Source organism: Castor canadensis, chromosome 4, assembly GCF_047511655.1.
Source record: "Castor canadensis chromosome 4, mCasCan1.hap1v2, whole genome shotgun sequence".
NCBI classification, from domain to species: Eukaryota; Metazoa; Chordata; class Mammalia; order Rodentia; family Castoridae; genus Castor; species Castor canadensis.
Window position 1 is genome coordinate 157,797,055 of NC_133389.1, and position 27,356 is coordinate 157,824,410.

Sequence of the window (27,356 nt, forward strand, 5' to 3'; positions counted from 1 at the left end):
TAGGATAATGAAGTTATAAATGGCCTTTCATTCTACTTAATAAAGTGAGAATTGCCTGAAAACGACTTGTATTTGTAGTTCTGAATGTAAGCTGCCTAGTTCTGCATTTTTGAATGAGGTGGACTTGCATTATTAGTAGAAAGTGCCCAAGAGACTTGAGAAACTTGACGGGGAACAAAGTGATTTATCTTAAAATATAGATAGAGTAGATAATATTGTAGTTCTTTCATGGGGGTTATTTTTCAGAAGAATTGAAGAGAAAAATTTAGGGAGGAAGGATAAAGGAGAGCAGTGGAGGGGGTGAATTCAAGTATGATATATTTGATATATTATAAGAACTTTCGTAAATGCTACAAGGTACCCCTACCCAGCACAACAACAAAAAAATCAAAACAAAAAAAGAAAAGTTTAGCAAGAATGTAAATAATCTCTTATTCAGAATTCAGAATAATTTTTAAATAATCTGTATCCAGAAGTTTTAAAAGTTTATAGTTGTCAGAAAATGACTAGACTAATTAGAGTAAGGAAAAATTTTTTTTTCATGTACATATATCTTGTTTCATAGCTGAAGCATATTTAATACTCTTAACATCCAAAGTTAAAGCCACAAATTAAAATGTATCGAAGAATGTCCTTCTTATTTGAGATAAAAATGGCAAAACTGGTTGGTAGCAATGTGGAAATTCAATTCAGTACTCAGTGTGAGGTCTTTGATGATCAAGTCTCACTTTCTAATTGCATTTTTTAGGAAAATACAATTTGTGTCCCTGTCTCAGTGCTATTCCTACAAGGAGTGTTGAGAATTTAAATTTAAATCCACTTATTTTTATACTTTTAAGCTTTTATTTCATTGTGAGCTTTGTCTAACAGGTGTTCAAACATTCTTGCTAAAATAACACAATGAAAAATATATTATTTCCAAATGGTGGCATCTGAAACAGTTATTAAGCACATCTGCATGCATGATCCTTTGAGAAACTAAAAACAGCTTTCAGACTGAGATTGTCTCTCCAGGTAAGAATAAGCTTCGCACAAAAGGAAAACAGATTTCTGAAAATTCAGTACATGAAATCCCTTAGTTGATACAGTGGCTTAAAATGGAATTGAATTAAAATAATCAATTTAAAAAGTAACTTTATTTTGAGATAATCACAGATTCATAAGCAGTTGATAATTGCACATTCACATACAGTTGTAAAAGTAACACAGCGAGAACTCAGATGATCTTCACCCAGTTTCTCCCAATGGTGATGTACTGTATAGCTTGTAATCCATTATTTAAAACAAGATTGATGTGAAGAAAATTTATTTATCAGATTTAATGACATGGATGACACATTTCCCCCTTTTAAATTACAAACCAATTTCTTTGCAAAGTAAGTAAGAAAATTTTCCAGGACTGGAAAAACATAAGAACTACGAAAAATGAAAGATTCAATGAAAAAGAACACTTGAATGTTTTGGTAAAACTTGACTTTCCATTCAATGTTAAACAAAAATCATATTTAATGTTCATTATTTTGGGAGTAAATCCAACCTATGCTTATTATACAGTATGATAATAAAGGGGACAGATTTTAAGGGTGAATCACCACTTAGGGCATGATTTGGGGTCAATGCTTTCCTTTTCTAAACCCCTTTCATCACCTGGAAATGTGTAATAAAAGTTCTCTCCCTTGGTTGTTGTTAAAATGAGGCAAACAGCTCAAGATGTAACAGGGACATGGTGCTGAATAGCTCAGGTTTCCTTTGCTGAGTATCTTCCTGGAGCTCACAGTCTAGTGGGAAGCAAAGAGAGGAGGAGGAAAGAGGAACTGATTTCTCTCTTAAAGTGAGGAAAAGACCAGGAAACATGCATGTACAAATTGCTTTGTGCAAAAACAAGAGACAAAGATTATTTCAAGGCTACAAGGATCAAGAAATGCTTAGGAAGGACTTTTTTGTTGTTAAATCTGATTCTCTAAAGAAGAGATTTTCCAGAGCCATTCACCTGGGTGAGAGATCACATGAGACCAGATACTTAAGAACTGGGCAAATATTTTCTAAATAGGAGACCAAGTCCCCAACCATTTGACTCCTTTGCATTCTTCTCAGGGTGTTACTCTTGGGCATAGATCCAGCACTGTATGTCCAGCAAGGCAGAAGACCAACCAGTTGTTATATCCTTGAATCATCTGATTAGATAGCTGTGCTTTTTTGGAGAACCAAAGTATAAAGATGTGCAGACAGTGTGCATAGGTGAGTAGATAGACACTGAAAAAATTAGTGTCCAGGATGGGTGGGTGCCCAGTCTTATATGACTAGACAGATGATGACCTTTGTGTACATTTTCTTGACACAGTTCCCTGACTTTAACTCATTCACTGCCATTTTGGAATAAATTCTAAAAGAGAATGTAATCATAGCTTGTGCAATATAAATGAACTCACTTCCAATATTTTATTTAACTCGACTAATGGTAAAATATTCAACTAGTTAAAAAAAGCTTAACATACAGTGACATAATTAATGTTGAAATGAATTTAAAAATAGTTGCAAACTAGTGGCATTTGCCAATATTTGTAGGGCTATAATTACAGGCATTCTACTGGGTATAATTTGCACTTTTATGATAGGAATTATTTGCACGACTGTAGTAGGTTGATTTCTAAGATGGCTAGCAAGATTTTTAGCCCCTGATGTATCTGCCCTGTATAATCCCTACTCTACAATCCCTCACTTTGAGTGTGAGCAAGACCTGTGATGAGATAGTTGACTTTATCCTTGAAGCCTGGAGAGATTGTCCTGTTGGCTTTAACAAAGTCATCTGATATGCTGTGAAAGCCTATGGCTAAGACTTCGGGGTGGCCTGTAGGAACTGAGTGACCCCTGGCTGACTGCCAGAAAACAGCACCACAACTGCAAGGAATGGAGGTCTTCTATAAATCTTAATGCGTCTGCAAGAGAGCACTGAGGTACAGGTGAAAACCTAGCCCTAGTTGACACCTTGGTTTCAGCCTTGTGAGACCCTGAGCATAAAACCCACCTCTGCTGTGCCCAGACTCCTGGCACTGCATAGAAATTGAGAGATAATAGACAGGTATTGTTTTAAGCCAGCAATCTGTAGTTCTTTATTATACAGCAAGAGAAAATGAATACAATTACTATATGTCTTCTACATATTAAGTTTTATCTCTACAGAACTGTAAGAGCTTATTCATAGATGAACATAGATAAAACCTACACAACTGATAGTGAAATATTCAATTAAGTTCATTGCCGAATATGACTTTCTACATTGAGCTAAACTGTGCCTAAACTTTTACATTTGTGAACCTTTCACATCTACTGCTCTGCTTTATTTTTTGTTTTAACATAGTTTTTGGCCCTAGCCACACAGTAGGAACAATCAGCTTGATTGTGAGAGCAGTCTCCAGGGGGATTTACCTTCATCTTAAAGAAGGGAATGCAATTTTCTTTTCAGAGCGACATTAGACAAGACTTTTAAGGCTCTGCAAGTCCAGCAAGTATCAGCCACCTGTGTCTGATTAGACTGAATTAAAATGTCTTCAAGGTGTACAATGGTCCTGCCAGTCTTGCAATCAATGGAAGCCAGTTCTCACTAGTGAGGATTCTGGGGGAAGATAAGCACAGTCAAGGATTAGTCAGATCAGAGAAATCATTACTTCTCAGGGATGCTGTCTTGAATAGAATGGACTTATGTGGAATTCTCAAATTGAATAGTCTGTAGGAAAGGTAAACTATGTGGTGTAAGGATTAGAAGCAGCAGAGGAAGAAACCTACAGGCTACATGGGACACTGAATGAGGAGCAGGTGAATGAGCTGCACCAACAGGAGGAGGTGGTCCTGGCACAACTGAGAGATAAGACAGCAGAGAAAGAAATGGTACAAATGTACATCTAAATTAGGTATTTCAATATGATTTTGTAGAAATCTCCAGCTTTTGCAAAAATTGGAAAGAAAAGTGTGATGCCGAGTGTATGTGTGGGGTGGTGATCCTTAGTAAAGCCTTGAAATATTACAGCTCTTACCGACTTCTGGATTCTCATCCCCGATTGTAGAGATCAGAAAACTGAATCACCTCATACAGGTAGTGAAGATTAAGTCTAGACTCTGAATCCAGCTCTCTTTAGTCTTAATCCAGTATGATCTCAACTTTTATCTACACAGCTTGTTTCCAAGAAGAAAATAAGTCAATAAATAAAGCAGCTGGAAGAAAGACTAGTGAGAATGGAAGAAAGTTAAATCGTTTGAGATTACTGGGGTGTAAATGATTCATAGACAAAGAGGAAAATTTGTGAAGTGAATAAGAGAGAAGCCATACTTCACAAAATGTTGGATAAAAAGTGCAAATAAAACAAAACCAACCAGCAAACAAAAAATCATGCACTTGGGTGCGATGGTTGTCTATTGCTTCAAGATGAATTACCGCAAACTTTGTAGCTTAAAACAACACACTTGCTATTTCAGCTTTGGTAGGTCAGGAATCTGGGTTTGGGTCCTTTGGCTTCAGGCTGTTACAAGGCTGCAATCGAGATGCCATCTGGGGATGTGGTCCTAGGAGAAACCTGGACAGTGAAAGAATCTACCTCTCAGCACATGCAATTATTGGCAGATTCAGGTACTCGGTAGCTTGATGTCCAGGTGCCACTGTTTCTCACCACCTGCATTACTCATAGCGTAGCAGCTTGATTCATTGAAGAGGCAAGAGAGAATCTGTATAGTCTTAGCAACACAATCATACAAGTGGCATCCTATTGTCTTTGTCATAATCTATTGGTTAGAAACAAGTCCCCAGTCCTGCCCACACTCAGAAAGAAAAGATCGACAAAGACATAAATAGCAATAGGTGGGGATCATTGGGGGGACATTTAGAATGAGCCCATCTCTATTAGTCATGGTTCTCTAGAGAAACAGGGCAGTAAAACAGATAGATATACATGTGCATAGTTGTGTAGATGGATAGATAGATAGGTATATAGACATAGATATAGATAGATACATAGGTATCTAAGAAGGGACTTACTATGGGTATTGGCTCATATTATTATGGAGGCTAAGAAGTCTCACAACAAATCTTCTGGAAGCTAGAGTTCCAGGGACATCAGTAGTATGACAGCCTGAGAAGCAGCAGGGTGGAAAATGGTGTAACACTTAATCAAGGCAAAGATCTGAAAACCAAAGTCGCTGGTACAAGTATGAGAGTCCAGTGGCTGGAAAACCTGGAGGTCTGATGTCCAAGGGTGGAAGGGGAATAAATTCTCTACCTGCAAAAGGAGAACAAATTCATCTTTCTTCTGTGTTTTTGTTCTATCAGAGTCCCCAACTGATTGGATGGTGTCCACCCACATTAAGGGTTGATCTTCCCTATTCAGTCCACTGACTCATGTCCCTAGAAATATCCTCACAGACACACAAAAAATAATGCTTTATCGGTTATCTAGGCATTCCTTAATCTTGGCAAGTAGATATCTAAAGTTAACCATCACATCATCCTATTGGAAAACTCAGGATTCCTTCAACTACACAAAAAATGGCTAAAGAGCCAATTAAGGGAAAAAATGTTAGTAAAATCACCTAGATTGAAAAATATGAGGGAAAAAAGAGCTCTAGATAATTTGGGATAGAGTATTTTACAGAATATTCAGAAAATGCAGGAGGGATTAGCCATATGTATCTCCTAAAAAAATGTGAAGTGTCTTTAAGAGCAGTTGATTTTAAGTTGAACTTAACAAGCCAAATGCTGCCTGTGACAGTGAAGGCAGTTAACATGGATGGAGGAAACACTTCTTCAAGACTTACATGTAGATGTTAAAGAAAACTTGGGACAGGGAAACAAGTTGAGTGGAAATGGGATTAGAGATTTAGGGGATTCTGATTATGGAAAGGGAGAATCAACTTCTTGATTTAGCATAAGAATAACAAAAAGAGGAAGAAACAATAACAGGAAGTTACAAAACAATAACAGAAATGGCAGGTTCCAAAGAAATAGAGAAGAGTCAGCTCCTGGGAGCACTGCTAAACTTAGTTTTCCAAGCTGGCTCTCCCCAAAGGCACTGTAGGCTGGTTAATAAAAAAGGCTTATTGTTCTGTTTCAGGAAACTTGCCAAATCCACTCTGGTCCTGGTTCTGGTCTTTGGAGTGCATTACATCGTATTCATTTGCCAGCCTCACTCCTTCACTGGGCTCTGGTGGGAGATCCGCATGCACTGTGAGCTCTTCTTCAACTCCTTTCAGGTGAACAGCAGTCTTATCATTTGGTTCTTGTAATTTGCTTTTATTCTCCCATGGTACCTCTTTCTCTGCCTGTCTGGTTTTTGATGCAGCTGTTTTCCGGAGGCCACAGAGGAGAATATTCTATGGTGCTTGTGATTTTCTTTCCTAGAGGTCAGGTTGATTCTTGGACCATAGCAAGATCAGCTCTGGAGCTGTTTCTTATACAAACAAGCCTGGATGGCAAAATATGTAACTCCTGCAGAGCAAAGACCTCTGCTTTTGTGTATGGAAAATAAGTGAAAGTAAAAGAAGGCAAATGCAGGGAAGAAAGGGAAAAAGGGAGACAACAAAGAGGAAAAGATTGTTTCTACTCATTTGAACTCATTTGAAACAGAATAATCATATCTCTCATGTGGATCACTCCTCACCCTACCACTCCAGCTGCCTTAAATCTAGCTTATATACAACAGTTGGAAGAATCTTAAAAACATTGATTCGATCATGTTACTTACTTGTCAAAAATATCCACATGTTTCCTATTACATTCAGAATAAAGTCCAAATGTCATTTCCTGGCATACTCAGCCTTTGTGATGTGGAGCCTGCCTGGTGCCCACCCCATCTCACATTAGGCTCCATGTAACCCAGTGTGTTCCAGCCACCTTACACACTATCAGTTCCACACCTTCTCCTCAAGGGTTCCCACTTACTGCTGTCTTTGTCTGTACTGCTTTTACCCCTGTATGAAGATTTCATACAGCTGGCTTCTTGTTGTCACTCAAATCAGTTGAAATGTTACCTCCTTGGAGAGGTCTCTGTTGAGTTCCTCATTGTTTTCTGTATCCACATTTATCTTACTTGCATAGCCCTTATTGCTTTGCTTTTTCTAATGTTTGTATTTCACCCAACTCTCTTCTCTTCTAGAACTGTTTTGTTTATATTGTTCATCCCTATCATGCTGAGAAGCACTTACCACACTCTGTTAGCTCCAAAGACATTTTTAAGTGAATGAAAAGATTCTTTGTGTTCTTACCATGTAATATCCTATGTTTTCAGTGTTTAGTATTCATGATGTATCAACATTTTAAGCAGAGGATGGGTATTTATGTGATCCTTGAATGACAATATAAATGAAACTAGTGTAACAGAAATCAGTTCTTTGTGTATCTTGGAGTACTTTATTCAGTTACTTGTTTGGTTCAGCTGACAACAAAAAAAGAACTCAAACAAATGTAATGGAAAGTTAAGAAATTGGAAACATGAGGAGAAAATAGTTTGTATAATTTTCTGAAAGAATCATTCAAAGCTGTCTTTCAACTCGCATTTTAACACAAGATTCTTTAATGCTGTGAGCCCTGTGAACTGTTGGTGAACTAACCACCTTTTTGTTCTGCAGGGTTTCTTTGTGTCTGTCATCTACTGCTACTGCAATGGAGAGGTAGGTCTGAAGGAACTCTGGATATCTGAGGGGTCTTGCTCCAAATAAGCTTGTGTTTTAGTCCATTTTGTCCTGCGATTTACAGAACACCTGAGACTAGATCATTAATAAAGAACAGAGACTTACTTCTTATAGTTCTATAAAAGCTGGAAGGTCAAGGTGCCCTCAACATCATCTTTGCTGCATCATTCCATGGTAGAAGGCAGAAGGGCAAGAGAGCTTGCATGAGAGAGAGAGAAAGAGATTAAGATTGAACTCACAACTTCAAGCCCTTTCCCAACTGGTATTCATCCGTTCATGAGGATGGAGTCCTCAGAATAAACACCTCTGTTAGGCCCCACCTCCCAACACTTGCATTGGAGATTAAGTTTGCAGCACAGGAAACTTGGGGGATACATTCAAACTATAGCAACTTGTAAGCGGCCATCACAATGTTACCTAAATCTCTTTAGAGACTTCCCAGGACTTATAAGACAGAATGGGTGGGAGAAAGGTGATATTTTAATCATAAATTATTTTGAGAAAGCAAGCATAACTGTTAAGATCTTCTTCTTCTAGCATTTTAAAATGTCAATTCAGTTACAAACCTTGGAATTAAAAATAACTTGTTCAAACACAAATTGATACTTGCACGGACAGGGAGCTTCATATTCCACTCAATACTGAAATTTATAGTCCCCTTCAATTTTGTTTTTCACTACTGGGGTTTAGACTCAGGGCTTTGTTTCAGGGCTTTGTTCTTTTTCTTTTTTCTGTTTATTTTGGCAATACTGGAGTTTGAACTCAGGCACTCAAGCTTGCTAGGCAGGTGCTGTACTACTTGAGCCACTCCACCAGTAATATATGTGTTTGTTCCTTCAAGTGGTATAAAAATGCTCAAATACAAATTTCCATGGGACAAATCCATTAAAATACTTTGATAATTTTCAAACTACAAGTGGTGATGGAACAATTTCAGTTCATTTAGGAGTTGGCCAGAGAGAAGTTTCTTATAGTCTGTAGCATATCCTGCTGTTAGATGAATTGCCACCTTGTTTCTTCTCAAATTTTCTACTTGATGTAAGTAAGTCCCAGAAGGGCAAAGATCCTGATTATTACTGTGGGTCACCAGATGCTTCTAACCACATTTAGGGTTTGGACATTGCCCTAAAAAGCTTAAATTAAGAACCAACATGTTAATATCCTGATTTATGTCTGAATTGTTCTTACCTTATGTTGTGGGAGTAGATCAGGTGTTTCTTTTTTGCCAAGATGAACAGACAGACAGTTGTTGTTTCAGGTGACACCATCTCTGGTTTCCACTGCTTTCCTGGGAACTTTCCACAGGGCTTCCTCTGGAAATGGGTAGTAGCATAGCTTGGAATCTTCAGTAGCAGGAAGGAAAACAAAAGTCCCATCCTATCAAGAGTGCAGTGGCAGTACCTGCTTTTCTATCCACCACCCTTCCTTCTTCATTTCTCTTCCTTCTTTTTGTCCATGCAGATCAACAGTGTGACAGTTATATTTCAAGCTGAGTGCTTTCCGTGTTGTTAACCTCAGGCTGGTGTCAGAATTTAAGTGCTAAAAGCAGATTTTATTCAGTAACTACTGAGAGCAGAGGAAAGAGCTAAGCTCAGCTCTGACTTGGGCAGAGGGTGTTTCAGAGGGAGAATGAGTGTGGGGGGAGTGTTCTGGGGCTTGGTACAATCAGAAGTACATAAGAACAGAGCTGGTCAGTGTGGATGTGGCTAGGCTGGCTATGTCTGCTAGCCACAGTTACCTAAGTTAGAGCTCCAGCCTCCCACGGAGACTGGGACACAGAGGCCCCATTCTCTTGATGATTACAACTCAAAGATGTGTCTCTCAGGCCCCTGCAAGAAGCTTTTGAGTTGCTCGTACTACAGATTTACAATTTTGAGCCCTTTGTAGTAAGTGTCCTAAGAAAGGGGGTCAGGGAACAACTATTGGAATGCTAGCTCCCACAAATAGCAAACTTTCCCGACAGAATTGAGCTTTCTCAGACAGGCACTTTAAGGGGTGAGAGGTCATCGTAGGGATGCAACTTAGTTCTGCTAGAAGCTATAGGAGAGTTTGCTTAGGCCTCGTTAGTGTAGGAGGTTGATGGAGTAGTCATCGGCATGTCATTATTTAACTCTTTTCTCCCCCAGCTGGAATCCTCTTTCTTTTTTTTTAATCTCCCAAAGGTAGATATTTTTATTAGCTGTATTTCAGCTTCTATTTAAATACTAACCTTTGACCAAGCCGTGGTTTGCTGATTCCAAAAATAACAGCTCTGAAGTTCCTAGCACAGAGAGACCTCAATCAGTTATTATTACTCCCATTGAAATCAAGGCATTTGTCCTTGTTACAAGGTTGCAAGGTCTCCCATGTTACTCCTGACACCCTTCTTTCTTGTGGTTTAGGTTCAGGCTGAGGTGAAGAAGATGCGGAGTCGGTGGAATCTATCCGTGGACTGGAAAAGGACGCCACCTTGTGGCAGCCATAGATATGGTGGCTCAGTGCTCACCACTGTGACTCACAGCACCAGTAGCCAGTCCCAAGCCGGGGCCAGCACTCGCCTGGTGTTCATCTCTGGCAAATCTGCCAAGACTGCCAGCAGACAGCCTGACAGCCACATGACTTTGCCTGGTTATGTCTGGAGCAGCTCAGAGCAGGACTGCCTGCCACACTTCATCCAGGAGGAGACCAAGGAAGCGCCTGAGAAAAAGGGAGATGACATTCTGTTGGAAGAGTCTTCCAGGCCATTGGCATTCACCCTTGACACTGAGCGATGCAAAGGAGAAACTGAGGATGTTATCTAAATCAACACTTGTGGTTTTCATGGGCTGGTCAGTCTGGGTGTTTGAGAGGAGGTTGGCTGCCATTCCTTTCTTGAGTCCAAAGGCTGAGAAATTCAGGGTTGAGATATTGCTTAAAAATTTTTCATTTGTCCTATAAATACTGAGACACAAAAGGGGAATTATCAGTGGAGAAGCTCATTGCCTTACTTTGGCATCAAATTCTTTACTAAATTGGTGTGGGATGCTTGCTCTGATTGTTCATTTTCCTGCTACTTTTGGGTAGAAAAGGTTTCAATTGCTTGGGTCTAGCTTTCTCTCATGAATGTCATCCTAAATATGGTAGAGATTGTTTAGTATGCATCATTTTCCTTGAAAAGTATCAGTACTCTTTTTTTTATTTTCTCACTTTAATGTACTTCTGGCATTGCTCTCATTTTGCCCATGCATAGGTTGCAGTTAGGGTCTGGAGAATGTGTGGAAAGATTAAAAGTCTAAGAACAAGTACATGTTTGAAAATTAGTTGCCTGGACATTAATAAGATAATACATTTCTGATCATTATGATTGATTCTTTATAGGAGCAAAGAAAATTGCTCAAACATGAATATTCCTAATACCTCTCTTCTGAATGCCCCTTTTGAGCCCAATCAAACCTCAGGCCTCCAACTCCTCTGCAAATCATGATGTGTCAAAGGTTTTCTTAGTCATTCAGATTGTGTCTGCAAAGTGATTCTGTTTGTACTCATTTATACTGAAGCTAAATTACACTGCATCTGTATCTTTTTCTTCTTTGTTCTGTTATAGATGCCATGTAAGATAAATTAAAAGTTTGTTTTAAAAAGCATTCTGAATCACTTTTTAAAATCTCCTTTCAACATCCCACATTACTGATGGGAGCCAACCAAACTTCCCTTCTCCAGATCTTCCCATGCTTTACTGAACTTGAAATTTTAGTATATGCAAACTTTATTGAGTGCATGTCTCTGGGCAGGCATCCTGTTAAGTTTTTACAAGCATTAACCTATTTAATCCTCAGTACAAACTAAGGCGTAAACATTATCACTGGCACTTTTTCTTTTATAGATGACTCACACAGGTGGAATAACTTGTTCGAAGTTACACAATGAGGCTTTGAACAAGTGTGGTTTCAGATCTATTGACTTCCAATCCCAGGTTCTAAAAATCGTTAGCTGTACTATCACTAACATATCTACAGCCCACTATACACCAACTTATTTCATGAATTCCTTCTGGGTTAAGAGTGTTTTAGGAACTTGTAGTATGTTTTATTCCTACCCTCATATTGTTTCCATTCTAGTGAAGAGGACAAATGTATCCAGGAAATAAAAAGTATTGCATAGCAATGTATTTCCAGGTAAATCAGTACAGTTCAAGCTAATCGTGTGAGTCTATGTAGCGATTTAACCAATACTCAATAGCGTTATAATTATTCATGTGCTCTGATATCTGCATGCCTTTTGAGAAACATTACATTTTTTCTATGCATTGTTCCTTCCTTCTCTTTAACATAGTCTAGGTTATTTCCTCCTCTTCCTGTCTGTGAAGATGCCATTGCACATACTTAAGTCATCTGATCGATCTGATATTGTCACATCCCTGGGCTGCCTCCCCATGAGGAAGAAACCATAATAGGCTGAGTCAGAGATTAAATTCAGTTCTATTGCGAATTTTCTGCAAAGTTTTTATAAAATCAGTTAGATTCTTTTATAATTCATTTTAAAAGTGAAGGTGTCAGTGTACTTCAAAGAGATGTTCTGATAGGTAAGAGGAATCACATATTGAAAGTGCTCCGTGGCCTAAAAATTCTACGCAAATAGCATGGTTTGGATTATTGTTTGATTATTGTTTTCAGCTAAATCTTATTTTGCTTTCTTGTATTATAAAAGCCCCCTGTGGTCACTGTAGTGGGATAGGAATTACTAGAATAGATACATTTTGATAGTATGGAAAATATCAAGTTCTTACTCTCTAAGTCAACTCCAAATTCTAAGGATACTTAGAATTTGCACTACTTCTTTTTTATTAACAGGTATGAATAGAACACTCAGAGTTACTAAGGTTTTCCTCAAATTTGCTTATTCAGTTGTTCAACATTTACTTAGAACGTGTGATGTGACAGGTCCTATGCTGTGTGCTGAAATCGTGAGAAAGAATAAAGCATAATCCATTCCTTCAAGGCACAAAGAACCACTTGATTGCCAGTGCTCTTTAATCTCATGGAAGTATACACATATTTCTTTCTTCTAGCTTTTCATGGTGTTCATAATCAATAAGAGAGCTAGGACAATACATTTTCCATGCATTTTTTTTATCAAGTAAAATACTGGGCTGATCTAGATCCAAGGTTGCAAATTACTGGCCAATGAGCTAATTTTGCTTCATAGCTATATTCTATTAACTAAGGTAAGAGGGTTGGAAATATTGTTATTTAGTCACCAACATCTAAAATTTGAGTGATATTATATAAAATTATGTTTTCTGAGTTATGAAAATACCAGAAGTTCTCATGAGACAAGCTGGAACCAGTTAGTAGCTTGCCTCTTCAGACATGGCAGGGGTTCAAGTTTGCCTACTGCCTAGCTGGCTTTGTATACTGACTTCCATTACTTTCTGTGTTTCGGATACATTTGAATTTTTGAATATATTTGAACCATATCCCTTGAGAATTAAGCAATAGTTTTCCAAAATATTGTTGAGGAGTGATAGCCCACATAGTTTATATTTTTTCTAATGAAATCGAGCAACTGATTGTCTTTAGATGTAATGCTATTTAATTGAAGCTTGAAATACTAACAGTTACTCTGTTTAAATGAGCCTGTTTAGTGGAAAGTCCATCATAATTTTTGTATTCACACTTCAGATCCCAAGATCTCAAACAGACTATTCAAACCTGAACTTTATTTTTTAAAGACACAGTCTCACTGTGTCTCAAGGTGACCTGGAACTCACTGAATAGCTGAGGTTGCCCTTGAACGCAAGATCCTCCTGCCTTAGCTTCCATAGTGCTGGGATAATGGCTATGTGCCACCACACCCAGCTCTCAAACCTCCACTTTCTAAGCCTTACTCCAACGTACTTATTGCTAATGTAAAAAATGTATTTCTCTTTGAAAATATGGCAAATTGTAGATGCAAAAGGTTTGACTGGTAGGATGGGCGATAACGATATGTTTAGGTAGGCTTGCATGGCTTATTTACATGAATATTTATTCTATGTTTTTCTTGTGACCAAAAGAAAGCCTGATGTCAGAGATAATCAATTCTTATTGACCAGTGTAAGCAGGAATGTTTGTGGCACATATCTCTTTATTGCTCCTGTTAAATAATATGAAAACAAATTTGGTTGGCAGAACTTAAAGTTGTCAACTCTCCCCCACCACAATAACCTTGTTTTTGAGCTTTAGGAAGAAAATGAAAAAAGTATGTGTGAGTATATTACGTAACTCAGAAATAATCTCTCTTGGATTGTGTGGTAGGCAGAACACTGATCTCCAGAGATGTCTACATACTAATCCTCAAAATCAATGACTGTATTAGGTTCTATAGTAAAAGGTAAACACAGGTTGCAGATGGAATTAAGAGTTGCTCATCAGGTGACTTTAAAATAGGGAAATTATCCTAGGTTATCTAGGATAATGTTCTACAAAGAACATTAAATGTGGAAAAGAAATGATAGGATGTAAAACTTGACCTCTTGTGCCTGACTTTGAAACAGGAAGAGAGACTTTAGACCAGGGAACATTGGCAGCCTATAGGAGCTAGAAAAGGCAAAGAAAACTTCTCCTGCCAAGCCTCCAGACAGGAAGACAGCCCTGTTGACAACTATTTAAGTCCAGCAAGACTCTAGATGGACTTTCATCCTACAGAACCATAGGACAAAAATATATGTTGATTAAGTACCAAGTTTGTGGTAATTTGTTATGGCAGCCATAGGAAACTATCATGGAATTTCATACGGATTTCCTATATGAAAAGAATTCGAATGGTTGATTGGAATTATGCTGTTTTATTGCTATTTGCCTGGTTGCTTCATGGAGATCAATTATTTTGCCAGTTCTATAGCATTTCATATGCTGCACTTCTAAGGGAGGAAGCTGTCTAGCTTGCTATTTGACTATAACTTACATGCACCAGCAATTGTTTTATCTTGGAAGTATAAATATTTGTATAGTTCAATTTGTTCAAAATCAGAGGAAGGCATTCCTAGCTTTTCTAAAGAGTTTTAAACATCTAGTTTTATGGGCTGGAAATCGTGTTTTTCTTTAGACCTGCTCTGCCTACTCCTCCAGTGTTAGGTCCTCTCCCTGTAAAACACATAGAATCATTTTCACTACAGCTCTGCTTTGTGCATCTGGGGAATTTATTTTTAGTATATTTTATCATTTACAAACACTCCTCAGTTTATGAAGGGGTTGCATCCTGATAAACCCATCATAAGTTAAAAATGCATTTAATAAACTTAAACTACCATACACTATAGCTTAGCCTCATTTACCTTAAAATATACTCAGAACACTTACATTAGCCTATGGTTGGGCAAACACACCTGACACAAACCTATTTTACAATAAAGCATTGATTACTACATACAAATTTTTGATTATTTTACTGAAAACTAGAATCAGAATGGCTATATAGGAATGGTCTTTTACCATCATAAAGTTGGAAATTCCTAAGTTCAGCCATCAAATAGGAGACTATCTGTAATCACTGTAATGCACTATGGTTTTATTATCCCCATTTCAAAAACACAGAAACAATTAAAGAAGTTAGGTGATTTGCTCCAGATCAAAGTGATTGAACCAAGTTGTGTTTGACACCAAGGCCCTTGTTCATTTGTTCACCAAGAGTCTACCATCAAGCCAAATCAATAAGGAAATAAATGAGAATTGATTTAAACTATTTTGATCATAGAATTACTAATAATGATGATAATGTGAAAAGCAATAATAATATGATTATAGTTGTGGATAAAAGCATTTTTATCTCCCAGGATTTCATGGCTGTCAGAATAAAAAATAACTTTTTAATCTAAATTATTCTTTTAATTCTTTTAAGAATATATAACTACATACAAGAATCTAAATCCTGTTCTTAAGATGCCATGAGAAATTTTTGCCACATACTATTGCAAAATGATATTGGGCACCTTTATTTTTAGATTGCTCATGTCTGTGGCATTTAAAGATAACTTGTGGGCTCCAAAATGGCGACTAGAGGCAGGAAGCAGACAGTGTGAGCTCCATAAATCAAAAATCTTGCTAAGATGCTGGAGACACACATGGCAGGAAAAACGACAAAGAATAAGCAAACTCCAACACCCCGAACCTCCAGCCTGCACAAAGCATCTCCATACCACGCGACACTGAGAAAACAGGAGGGTCTTGTGCTGCCCGATGCTGGCTCCTAACCTGCTGGGGAGATGCAGACCAACAGGTGAGCAAGTAAGCGGCACACGGTGTCCCCACAGCCACCCTTGGGATAAACCAGCATAGCCCCCTGGACAGACTGAGCCCTGCCCTGCAAAAAACAAACAAACAAACAAACAAACAAAAAACCAACTGAATAATAAACGAGGAACTGAAAAGGACACATAGCAAAGAGGTCAGTGAGCTTTGAGGGCACTGGAGAAGGGGGTAGAGGCAAGGAGCTGCTCTCTGTGTAAACTTTCAGTAAACAAAGGCTGCAAAACTAGACAACAAGCCTCTCCATTGGAGAAGGAGGGGCAACTCTCCTGCAAACTTTCAGTAAACAGAGCCTGCAAAAGTAGCCAGCTGACAAGCCTCTCCACCAGAGAAGTGGGGAGGAGCAGCTCTCCAGGCAAACTATCAGTAAACAAAGCCTGCAAAAGTAGCCAGGTGAAAGTAGGCAGCAGATGAGCCACTGTCCGAAATAGGGCAGATAGCGGTTCATAAAGCTTGTCTCCTGACCCAACCACATGGCAAGACTATGACAGAGATACTGCTTAAATACTAACACCAGGATGGATGCTGAAGGAATAACACCAGAACTGCTAAGACTGAAACTCCATTGTTCCTGAACGTGAAATGTTTTTTTCTTTTTCATTCTAAGTGCTTGTCTTGTTCACTGTTGGTTAGTCCACCATCTTTCCCTGTTGATTTCTTTGGTTCTCTATTTTTTATGTATTTCTTTTTTTCTCTTTCTTTGTTGATTTCATTACTTTTACTATTGTAAGTTAACTAATACTAAATTACACACAGAACAGGGACAGAAACAGCACTAAGTGGAATGATGGGGAGATGAAAAAGGGATAGAAACCATTCTCCCCCCCAAAATAAATTAGTATAGGACTCAGAGGGAAATTAAGAAAATGGATACCCAGTTCCAGACCCCAACAAAACAAAGATTAAATATTCCAAGGAACCCAACAAAGCCCACAAGAACATCCCAAAGGAAGAAATTCTCCAAGAAATCACTGAGAATTTCATGGAGATGTTACTACACAAGGTCAACCAAAATGTACAGGAGGCATTCAAGAAATTCCAAGACAATAAAAAGAAAACAATATGAGAAGACATAAAAACAATTTATTTATTTAAATAAATACCAAATAAATAAATACCAAAGTGAAACAGAGAACACCATAAATAGAGAGATATATGAATTGAGGACAAAACTTGACAATATTAAAGAAGAAGAAGTGACCCATAATATGGAAAACCTCAGAAAAAAATGAAACAGAAATACAAAACACAATGGAAGGCCACTCCAGCAGACTAGAACAAGAAGAAGACAGAATCTCAGAACTTGAAGATGAAATGGAAATTAAAGGAAAAACTAAAGAACTATCACTCAAACAACTCAAAACCTGTGAAAGGAATATGCAAGAACTCACTGACCTCATGAAAAGAACAAACCTGAGAATCATGGGCATTGAAGAAGGAGAAGAGGTGCAAGCAAAAGGAATTTGTAATATATTCAACAAAATAATAACAGAAAATTTCCCAAATCTAGAGAAAACTATGCTCATTCAGGTACAGGAAGCCTCCAGGACACCAAACAAACTTGACCAAAATAGAACTACCCCATGACATATTATCATTAAAAGAACGAGCACAGAGAATAGAGAAAGAATATTGAAGGCTGTAAGAGAGAAAAAACAAATAACATACAAAGGTAAACCCATCAAAATCACAGCAGATTTCTCCATGGAAACCTTAAAAGCAAGAAGGGCATGGAGTGAGGTATTCCAGACACTGAATGAAAATAACTTCAACCCTTGGATATTCTACCCAGCAAAACTATCATTCAAAATAGATGGAGCAATGAAAGTCTTCAATGATAAGCAGAAACTAAAACAATATATGACCACAAAGTCATCACTACAAAAGATTCTTCAAAGAATCCTGTACACAGAAAATGAAAGCATACAAAACCATGAAAGGACAGGCAGTAACAAACCACAGGAGGCGAAAAGGCAAGTAGAGAGTAACATTGATTTAGCTGCGCACAATGAAACCCTTAAACAACAAAGACAACTAAATGACAGGAATCACCACATACCTATCAATACTAACAATGAATGTTAACGGACTTAATTTCCCCATCAAAAGAACTGTTTGGCAAACTGGATTAAAAAGGAAGATCCAACAATCTCTTGCTTCCAGAAGACCCACTTCATTGACAGAAACAAGCACTGGCTGAAGGTGAAAGGCTGAAAGAATATTTACCAAGACAATGGCCCCCCAAAACAGGCAGGAGTAGCAATACTTATCTTGGACAAAGTAGACTATAAACCCACATTGATCAAACGAGATAAAGAAGGATATTCCATACTAATAAAAGGGGAAAAACACCAAAAGGAAATAACAATTATCAACCTATATGCACCCAACGTCAGTGCACCCAATTTCATCAAACAAACTCTGAAGAACATAAAAACACATACAAACTCCAACACAGCAGTAGTGGGAGACTTTAATACCCACCATCATCAATAGATAGGTCATCCAAACAAAAAATCAATAAAGAAATCCTATATCTAAATCACACATAGATCAAATGGACCTAGCCCACGTCTCAGAACATTTCATGCAACTTCTGCACAGTACACATTCTTCTCAGCAGCCCATGGAACCTTGTCCAAAATTGATCTTATCTTAGGGCACAAAGGAAGCCTTAGCAAATATAAGAAAATAGAAATAATACCATGCATTCTATCTGATCACAATGCATTAAAACTAGAACTCAACAATAAAAAGAACAGTAAACAACATTCCAGACAGTTGGAAGCTGAACAACACATTGTTCAATAATCAATGGGTCATTGATAAAATAAAAGAGGAAATTAAAAGGTTCCTGGAGATAATGAAAATGAAAACACGACCTACCAGAACCTATGGGACACAACAAAGTCAGTCCTAAGAGCAAAGTTTATAGCCATGAGTGCATATATTAAAAGAAAAGAAAGATCTCAAATCAATGACCTAAAGCTACATCTCAAACTCCTAGAAAAACAAGAACAAGCAAAACCCAAAACAAATAGAAGGAGAGAAATAATAAAAATAAGGGCTGAAATCATTGAAATAGAAACAAAAACCCATACAAAGAATTAATGAAACAAAAAGTTGGTTATTTGAAAAAATAAATAAGATTTACAGACCCTTGGCAAACCTGACTAAAATGAGGAGAGAAAAAACCCAAATCAGTAAAATCAGAAATGCAAAAGGGGAGATAACAACAAACATCACAGATATCCAGGAAATCATCAGAGACTACTTTGAGAACCTATATTCTAATAAATTTGAAAATCTTGAAGAAATGGACAGATTTCTAGATACTTATGATGACCATCCAAAACTGAACCAAGAGGACATTAATCACCTGAATAGATCTATAACACAAAATGCAATTGAAGCAGAAATAAAGAGTCTCCCAAGAAAGAAAAGTCCAGGACCTGATGGATTCTCTGCTGAATTCTATCAGACATTTAAAGAAGAACTGATACCAACCCTCCTTAAACTGTTCCATGAAACAGAAAGGGAAAGAAAACTGCCTAACTCATTTTATGAAGCCAATATTACACTCATCCCAAAATCATACAAAGACACCTTCAAAAAGGAGAAATATAGGCCAATCTCCTTAATGAACATACATGCAAAAATCCTCAATAAAATAATGGCAAACCGAATTCAACAACACATCAGAAAGATCATTCACCACGACCAAGTCAGCTTCATCCCAGGGATGCAGGGGTGGTTCAACATATGTAAATCAATAAATACAGCACAGCACATTAATAGAAGCAAAGACAAAAACCACATGATCATCTCAATAGATGCAGAAAAAACCTTCAACAAGATCCAACATCACTTCATGATAAAAACTCTAAGAAAACTAGGAATAGAAAGAAAGCACCTCAACATTATAAAGGCTATATATGACAAACCTACAGCCAACATCATACTTAATGGTGAAAAATTGAAACCATTCCCCCCAAATCAGGAACAAGACAAGGGTGCCCACTATCCCCACTCCTATTCAACATAGTACTGGAATTCCTAGCCAGAGCAATTAGGCAAGAAGAAGAAATAAAAGGAACACAAATAGGTAAAGAAACTACCAAAATATCCCTATTTGCAGGTGATATTATCCTATACCTGAAAGACCCAAAAAACTCTACCCAAAAACTCCTAGACATCATAAACAGCTATAGCAAGGTGGCAGGATACAAAATCAACTTACAAAAATCCTTAGCTTTTCTATACACCAACAATAAACAAACTGAGAAGGAATATATGGGGACACTTCCATTTACAATAGCCTCAAAAAAAAATCAAATACCTAGGAGTAAACTTAACAAAGGATGTGAATGACCTCTATAAGGAGAACTACAAACCCCTGAAGAAAGATATAGAGGAAGACTACAGAAGGTGGAGAGATCTCCCATGCTCATGGACTGGTAGAGTCAACATAGCAAAAGTGGCTGTACTACCAAAAGCAATCTACATGTTTAATGCAATTCCCATCAAAATCCCAATGACTTACATCACAGAGATTAAAAAATCTACCCTACAGTTCATTGGAAACACAAGAGACTGTGAATAGCCAAGGCAATACTCAGCAAGAAGAGCAATGCTGGAGGTATCACAATACCCAACTTCAAACTATATTACAAAGCAATAGCAATAAACACAGCATGGTACTGGCACAAAAACAGACATGAAGCCCAGTGGAATAGAATAGAGGAGCCAGATATGAATCTACACAACTATACCCACCTCATTTTTGACAAAGTTGCCAAAGATATACAATGGAGAGAAGACAGCCTCTTCAACAAATGTTGTTGTGAAAAGTGGTTATCCATCTGTTAAAAACTGAAACTAGATCCATGTTTATCACCCTGTACTAGTATCAACTCAAAATAGATCAAGGTCCTTAATATCAGACCCCAAACTCTAAAGTTGGTACAGGAAGGAGCAGGAAACACTCTGGAACTAATAGGTATAGGAAAGGACTTCCTCAATAGAACACCAGCGGCTCAGCAACTAAGAGAAAGAATGGACAAATGGGACTTTATAAAATTAAAAAGCTTCTGCACAACAAAAGGAATGGTCTCCAAACCATTTACCAGCTATACATGAGACAAAAGACTGATAACCAGAATATACAAGGAACTTAAGAAATTAAACTCTCCCAAAACCAGCGAACCAATAAAGAAATGGTCTGAACTAAACAGAACTTTCTGAAAAGAAGAAATTCAAATGGCCAAAAAGCACATGAAAAAATGCTCACCATCTCTAGCCGTAAAGGAAATGCAACTCAAAACCACACTAAGATTCCGCCTCACCCCTGTTAGAATAGCCATCATCAAAAACACCACCAACAACAGGTGTTGGTGAGAATGTGGGGAAAAAGAAACCCTGGTACACTGCTGGTGGGAATGCAAACTAGTGCAACCACTCTGGAAAAAACTTTGGAGACTTCTTAAAAATCTAAACATAGATCTGCCATATGATCCAGTAATTTCGCTCTTGGGGATATACCCAAAGGAATGTGACACAGGTTACTCCAGAGGCACCTGCACACCCATGTTTACTGCAGCACTATTCACAATAGCTAAATTATGGATACAGCCAAGATGCCCCACTGCTGATGAATGGGTTAAGAAAATGTGGTATCTGTACACAATGGAATTTTACTCAGCCATGAAGAAGAATGAAATCTTATCATTCGCAAATAAATGGATGGAACTGGAGAACATCATTCTGAGCGAGGTCAGCCAGGCTCAGAAGACCAAAAATTGTATGTTCTCCCTCATATGCAGACTTTAAATCTAGGGCAAATACAGCATGTGGTTGAACCTGGGTAACATGATAAGGTGAGAGCACACATGGAAGGTGTGGGTATAGGTAAGAAACCCAAAACGTGATAGCATTTGATGTCTCCACTGCAGAGAAACTAATACGAAACCTTAAAGCAACAAAGGTCAATATGAGAAGGGGATCAGGATGTACTGAAAAGGTCAGTTAGCGATAAATCAACTTGGGGTGTAACACATTTGTACATGGAAACAATGCTAGGAATCTCCCTGTATAGTTATCCTTATCTCAACTACCAAAAATGCTTTGTCTTCCTTATTATTGCTTATACTTTCTCTTCAACAAAATTAGAGATAAGGGCAGAACAGATTCTGTTTGAAAGGAAGGAGGGTTGGGGGGGAAGGAAGGGGTGGGGGGTAGGGGAAAGAAATGGCCCAAACCATGTATGTACATATGAATGAACGAATAAAAAAAATAAAGTTAACTTTCCTGTTGGTTTCCACTTATTCACTCTTATAAGAACTACTCAGAAGAATGAAAGTATCTGTAACTTCAGAAGCCAGGTAAAAGGGATAAATATTTTTATTTTGCACCAACTCTTAAGTTAAGGGTCCTAACATTTAAAATCATCTCCTCCTTAGGAAACTAACTTCTTCTAAAACCACTTTTGATTTTGAGAGATTATGTGGCTCATTTGATTAATGATTTAAATGGCTAAATAGGAAAACAAACAGTATCAGAGGCTGTGAGTTTGCATTACATTTGTTCGCATTTGTTAATCAAAGATGTTTCCAGAGGCAGCTCACATTGACCTCTCTGGAGCAGGACAAGAGCTATGCCTTGGAAAAATGCCATTGGGAACAGGTGGAAGACAGTCACCTCCAATTCAGCTTCATGTAAGGGACACAGGAGACATTCCCTACCAATTCATTTCAGTTGGCCACTAGGGTATCTCTCATTTTTAAAGCTGGTGTAACTTAGAAAGATTGCTTCACCAAATCATAAGAACTCCTTAATATCTGTACATGTATCAAAATTGTAACTTGTGTTTAATCGTGCTGCATCTTGTTTTGGTGTGTGATCATAAGAGATCATGTGAAGATTGTCACAATATTTTTTTTACATATGTAGAAAATGACTACTTAAAATAAGACTATTTAAGTAATGCTAATTCACTATTTTTTAAAAATCTCATTTTCTCTGGTTTAGTTATGAGAAAACAAGATAAAACTGAGTGAGGGACATCTTTCAGGGTGCTTGGCCAGTACTCCCTAAGACTGTTATGGTCAGGAAAAAAGAGGGAGATTGAAAGACTGGTTTAGGTCAGAGGATACTGGAGAGACATGACCGCTAAATGAAGTCAGTGTTTTTCCCTGGAAGTGGTCATGGAACAGAAAGAGGAGATTAATGTTAAAACTGGTAAATTCAGAAACAGTTTGGAGTTTAATTAGAAGCAACACACTGATATTAGTTTCTGAGTATTGACAAATATGTAAACAGTGGGGGAAACTATTTGTCAGACATAAAATCTATACTATTCTGTAAACCTAAATGTATTCCAAAGAATAAGAGTTTAAATATGGAGAGGAGCCCCCCACAACATAATAGAAGGAAATATTTGGTCTGTATAGCTGTATAGTTATGATTACTTTAAAACAATAAAAAATCTCATTGTAGCAAATTGGGAATAAGTTTAGGAGATAATTCTGGATATTATGTTCTAGCTCCACTTGAAATTTTCCATGTCAAATATTGATATGCTGGTCTGACATGTAACAAAAATCATATCCCAGGAATCTTTAGTTCATCAATGCATATACTATTAATCTTGCTTTTGAGAATAATTAATAACTAGAGAATTGTTTGATCTGAAAAGATTGCTTTTAATGTTCCCATAGTAAACCTTCTACTTCTTTTAAATTTAGTAATTACATGCAAATTTTCTAGTTATAATTTATCTGTATAATATACCTTAGATAAATTTTGTAATGCTTTATTTATCCTTCAGTTTTTTGAAGTCTTTGGAGAAATTAGCAAATTCTGAAATTGTGGTTTGAAGCCTTAGTTTTTGGAGTCATCACCTGTTTCTCTTTTTGCTAAAGCCTCATCACTACCCTCACATCTTTTCAGTATTATTTTTATTATAGTTGTTTTTCTGTGATACTAAAGAGTAGTTGATAAAATGTTGTACCACCAAGCATCTAACATATACTCTGTGTCATTCCTAACTGACAATTTCCTTTCTGTGAAGGTATCAGTTTCTATCATGTAATCTACATTACATGATTCATTTTGTGAATGAAACAGTCTCAATAATCCCACTGCTTTCCTTTTATGCTAATTTTCATACATACAAACACTTATTGATTAGAGTTGGAGATAGTCAGTGTGCAAGATTTTTCTTCTGTATAACATTTAGGCTCTATGCTTAAGATCTTTGAAATTGCCAGTGGAGCAATGGTGACTGGTTAGCTTATTCTTCAGTTTACCCAATACCTATTGAAATTTGACTAAACACCATTGGTTTAAGATACAAAAATAACAGACTATTTCTGTTCTTGGGGGTTCACAGTTAAATTTAGGAAATGCTAGGAGACAAGGTGGTTATGGGGAGGTACTTGGTTTAAACATGAATGAAAAAGAAGACTTCCTGGGGAGGAAGAGTGGAATCATTATGGCAGAAGAAATGAGCAGGTAGAGAAGGAGGGAAATGGGTTCCAGGCAGTTGAAACTGCAAGTGGACAGCCATGAAAGTAAGGGGAGAATGTAGCACACCTGGAGAAGTGCAAGGGTTCCAGGATGAAGTGTGAGCTGTGAAGGAGGTGGGAGATGAGGCTGGAGACACAGGCAGGGAAAGGATGGTGTAGGGTTCTCCTTCTCCACTAAACTTTAAAGATGGAGAGGAAACCCTAACAAGTTTAAAGAGCAAGTATATATTTTTCTTTTAACTTTAAAGACTATTGTTTAAAAACAGTTTTAGATTCACAATAAAGCTGAGAGGAAGGTAAGGTGATAGCTCCTCCTCCTCCCCCTCCCTCTTCTCCTTCCCTTCTTTCATTTCTGCTTCCTCCTGTTCCCCACCCCGCTTTTGGGCAGTAATGGGGTTTGAACTCAGGACCTTGAGTTTGGTAGGCAGGCATTCTATCACTTGAGCCATACCTTTTATTTTTTGCTTTAATTATTTTTCTAACAGGTTCTTGTGTTTTTGTACAACAATCCTTGTACCTACACCTCCCACAAAGTTGGTATTACAGATGTAGATCACCATGCTTGGCTTATTTGTTGAGATTGGGTCTTGCTATCTTTTTCCTGGTTGGCCTCAAACTATGATCTAGCTGATCTTTGACTCCTGAGTAGTTGGGATTACAGTTGTGAGCCTGCACTGGGCCCATCCTTATTCTTTGGGGGGCTACTGATGTTATGAACAAAATATGGAGAGGATCCCCCTACAACATAATAGGAGGAAATAGTTGGTCTGTGTAGCTGTGTAGTTATGATTACTTTAAAATGTTTTGTTTTTTGGAAGCAGTAAAATCATATTCCCCTACTCATATCTTCTTGTGACAGATTTACAAATACTATGAGAATAACTATTCAGAAATCATAACAGTAAGTAGAGCTGAGAGTAAGGCTGGACTAATTTAAACTCTTTTCTCATCTTTTTGACAACAAGCATCCAAGTTTTTACTGGCTTAGTTTCAATCTTATTACAAATGTGATATAAAATCCATATTACAACACATGTTAGTTGTGGTCAAATCACAGCCCTGCTTGTGACCTGTAGATCACTCCTTGTTGAAGAGGACACAGTTATGACTTCATTAGGCTCTGCTCACATTTTCTTTCTTGGTTTTCCAGGATTTAGTCATAAATTGGTGTAATACCACTCAATGACTAAATTTACAGTCTAGTCCTGATTATTTCTTGGCAGACAAATTTGCTACTTGAAGTTCTGGAATCTGGTATTATCAGATAATCGCTCATTGAGTACAAAACTATGACTCAGAAGACTACTTATTAATTTTAGGAGTAATAATAATTCCACTGACACAGCCTTGAACTCATAATCCTTCTGCCTCAGCCTCCTAAATGCTGGGATTACAGAAATGCACCATCATACCCAGCTCTATTCCTTAATATTGAAACAACCTTATGTAAAACAATTCTTATTTTCCACAACGTATCCATGACTGCCATTGTCTGAATAATTCAGTTTATAATATTAGTTATTTATTGTATATGTAATTTTATATATACAATATATTTAATTATATTATTATATACAATATATAATTGCATAATATGTTTTATTTTAATATCCATATGTTCAGACACATACACACTCACACCTCAATTCTTATGACTAGAACTTTATGAGGTAGTAATTATTACCATTATCTCCATTTTGTACAAGAGGAAATTGAGGCAGAGATATGTCAAGTGGCTTTCACAGGAAAGAGTTCCTTAATTAATAATTGATTGGGAAAAGCTGGCTATTAAGTTGAAGTAGTGAGGACAGAAGATGAAGGAAAGATAGAAGACACTACCTTTGAGGGAAGACCCTTTGCCATAGCTCTGGCACCTTCCTAAGCCCAGGTGACCCTCCATGCCACTGAGTATCCATCACTTCAGCACTCTTTTGACTAAACCATCAGATTCAAATTGGAGTTCAAAAAGGAATCACAGTTGAATAATCTAAGGTATCAAAGGTGGGGATTGGCCTTGATGGGGTGGGATTCTCTCCCTGTACTCAGGCAGAATAGCAATCACAGAATAGGAGCTGTACAAGGATTCATAACAGTAAAGGAATAGGAAGTAACACAACCTGTTTTCCTTATTCTGATCAGAGATGGCAGAACTGTGCAAAGTCAATTAACAAAAAATAGACTAGGTTTGAATCAAACTGTGATTGACAGCAAATAAAGGGTTGGGACAAAGATGCTGTGGAGAGCATCCATTCCTTCTGTTGTTAACAGTCCAAATTTACTGCAGGAAACCACTTCTCTCCATTCTTAGGCATGCAATTTGGGTGGGATTGGCACTCCCTGTCATCCCTAGGTGGGACCTGTCAGTCTTTAGTCAAACAGCTTATCTTTTCCATCTGGCCAATTACTGAGTTGGGGATGAGGATATAGTCAAAGAGAGATTGATTTGGCTTTTGGAGATGAGATGCTTTCTTTCCCCCCTGGGCTGACTTAGGAAGTGTACCTGAAGTTGTCATTGTACAAAGCTGAAGAATGGAGCCATTCCCAAGGAGGCAAAGTTGATGCCTGATGACACTGCATGCTAGTGCATCCTAGTGATATTATTTGAGGTGTGGACCTTCTACTTCATATAAACTTTGCAATGATGAAACTAATACACTTCTCGTTTTTGTCAGTTGAAATTTTCCTGTCATTTTCAGCCAAAAGGATCTTGATATAAAAATATGTCACAGTTTATTTAGAAGTTTATTTTATTCATTCTCTGAGATTAAAGAAGTGAGCAGGACAGACAGGGCTTTGTTCTCAAGATGGTTTCATTTTCTGGCAAAAGATAATGCAGATAGTATAGAGACACAGTCGTGCAGAGAGGAGGTGACTTTGGACTGAATTAGCTGCCATGACACAAATCAACATGGTG

General features: G+C 37.6%; 1 protein-coding gene across 1 annotated transcript in view; it reads left to right on the forward strand.

The window, feature by feature from the left end:
- Window positions 1–11,253, forward strand: part of Pth2r (parathyroid hormone 2 receptor) — a 109,471-nt gene extending 98,218 nt beyond the window's left edge. Inside the window, exons 11-13 of the mRNA XM_074071600.1 lie at window positions 6,099–6,237; window positions 7,612–7,653; window positions 10,056–11,253. Coding sequence (XP_073927701.1) covers window positions 6,099–6,237; window positions 7,612–7,653; window positions 10,056–10,454 — 580 coding nt within the window. The 3' untranslated portion in view covers window positions 10,455–11,253. The remainder of the gene's footprint in view (window positions 1–6,098; window positions 6,238–7,611; window positions 7,654–10,055) is intronic.
- The last annotated feature ends 16,103 nt before the right edge of the window (window positions 11,254–27,356 follow it).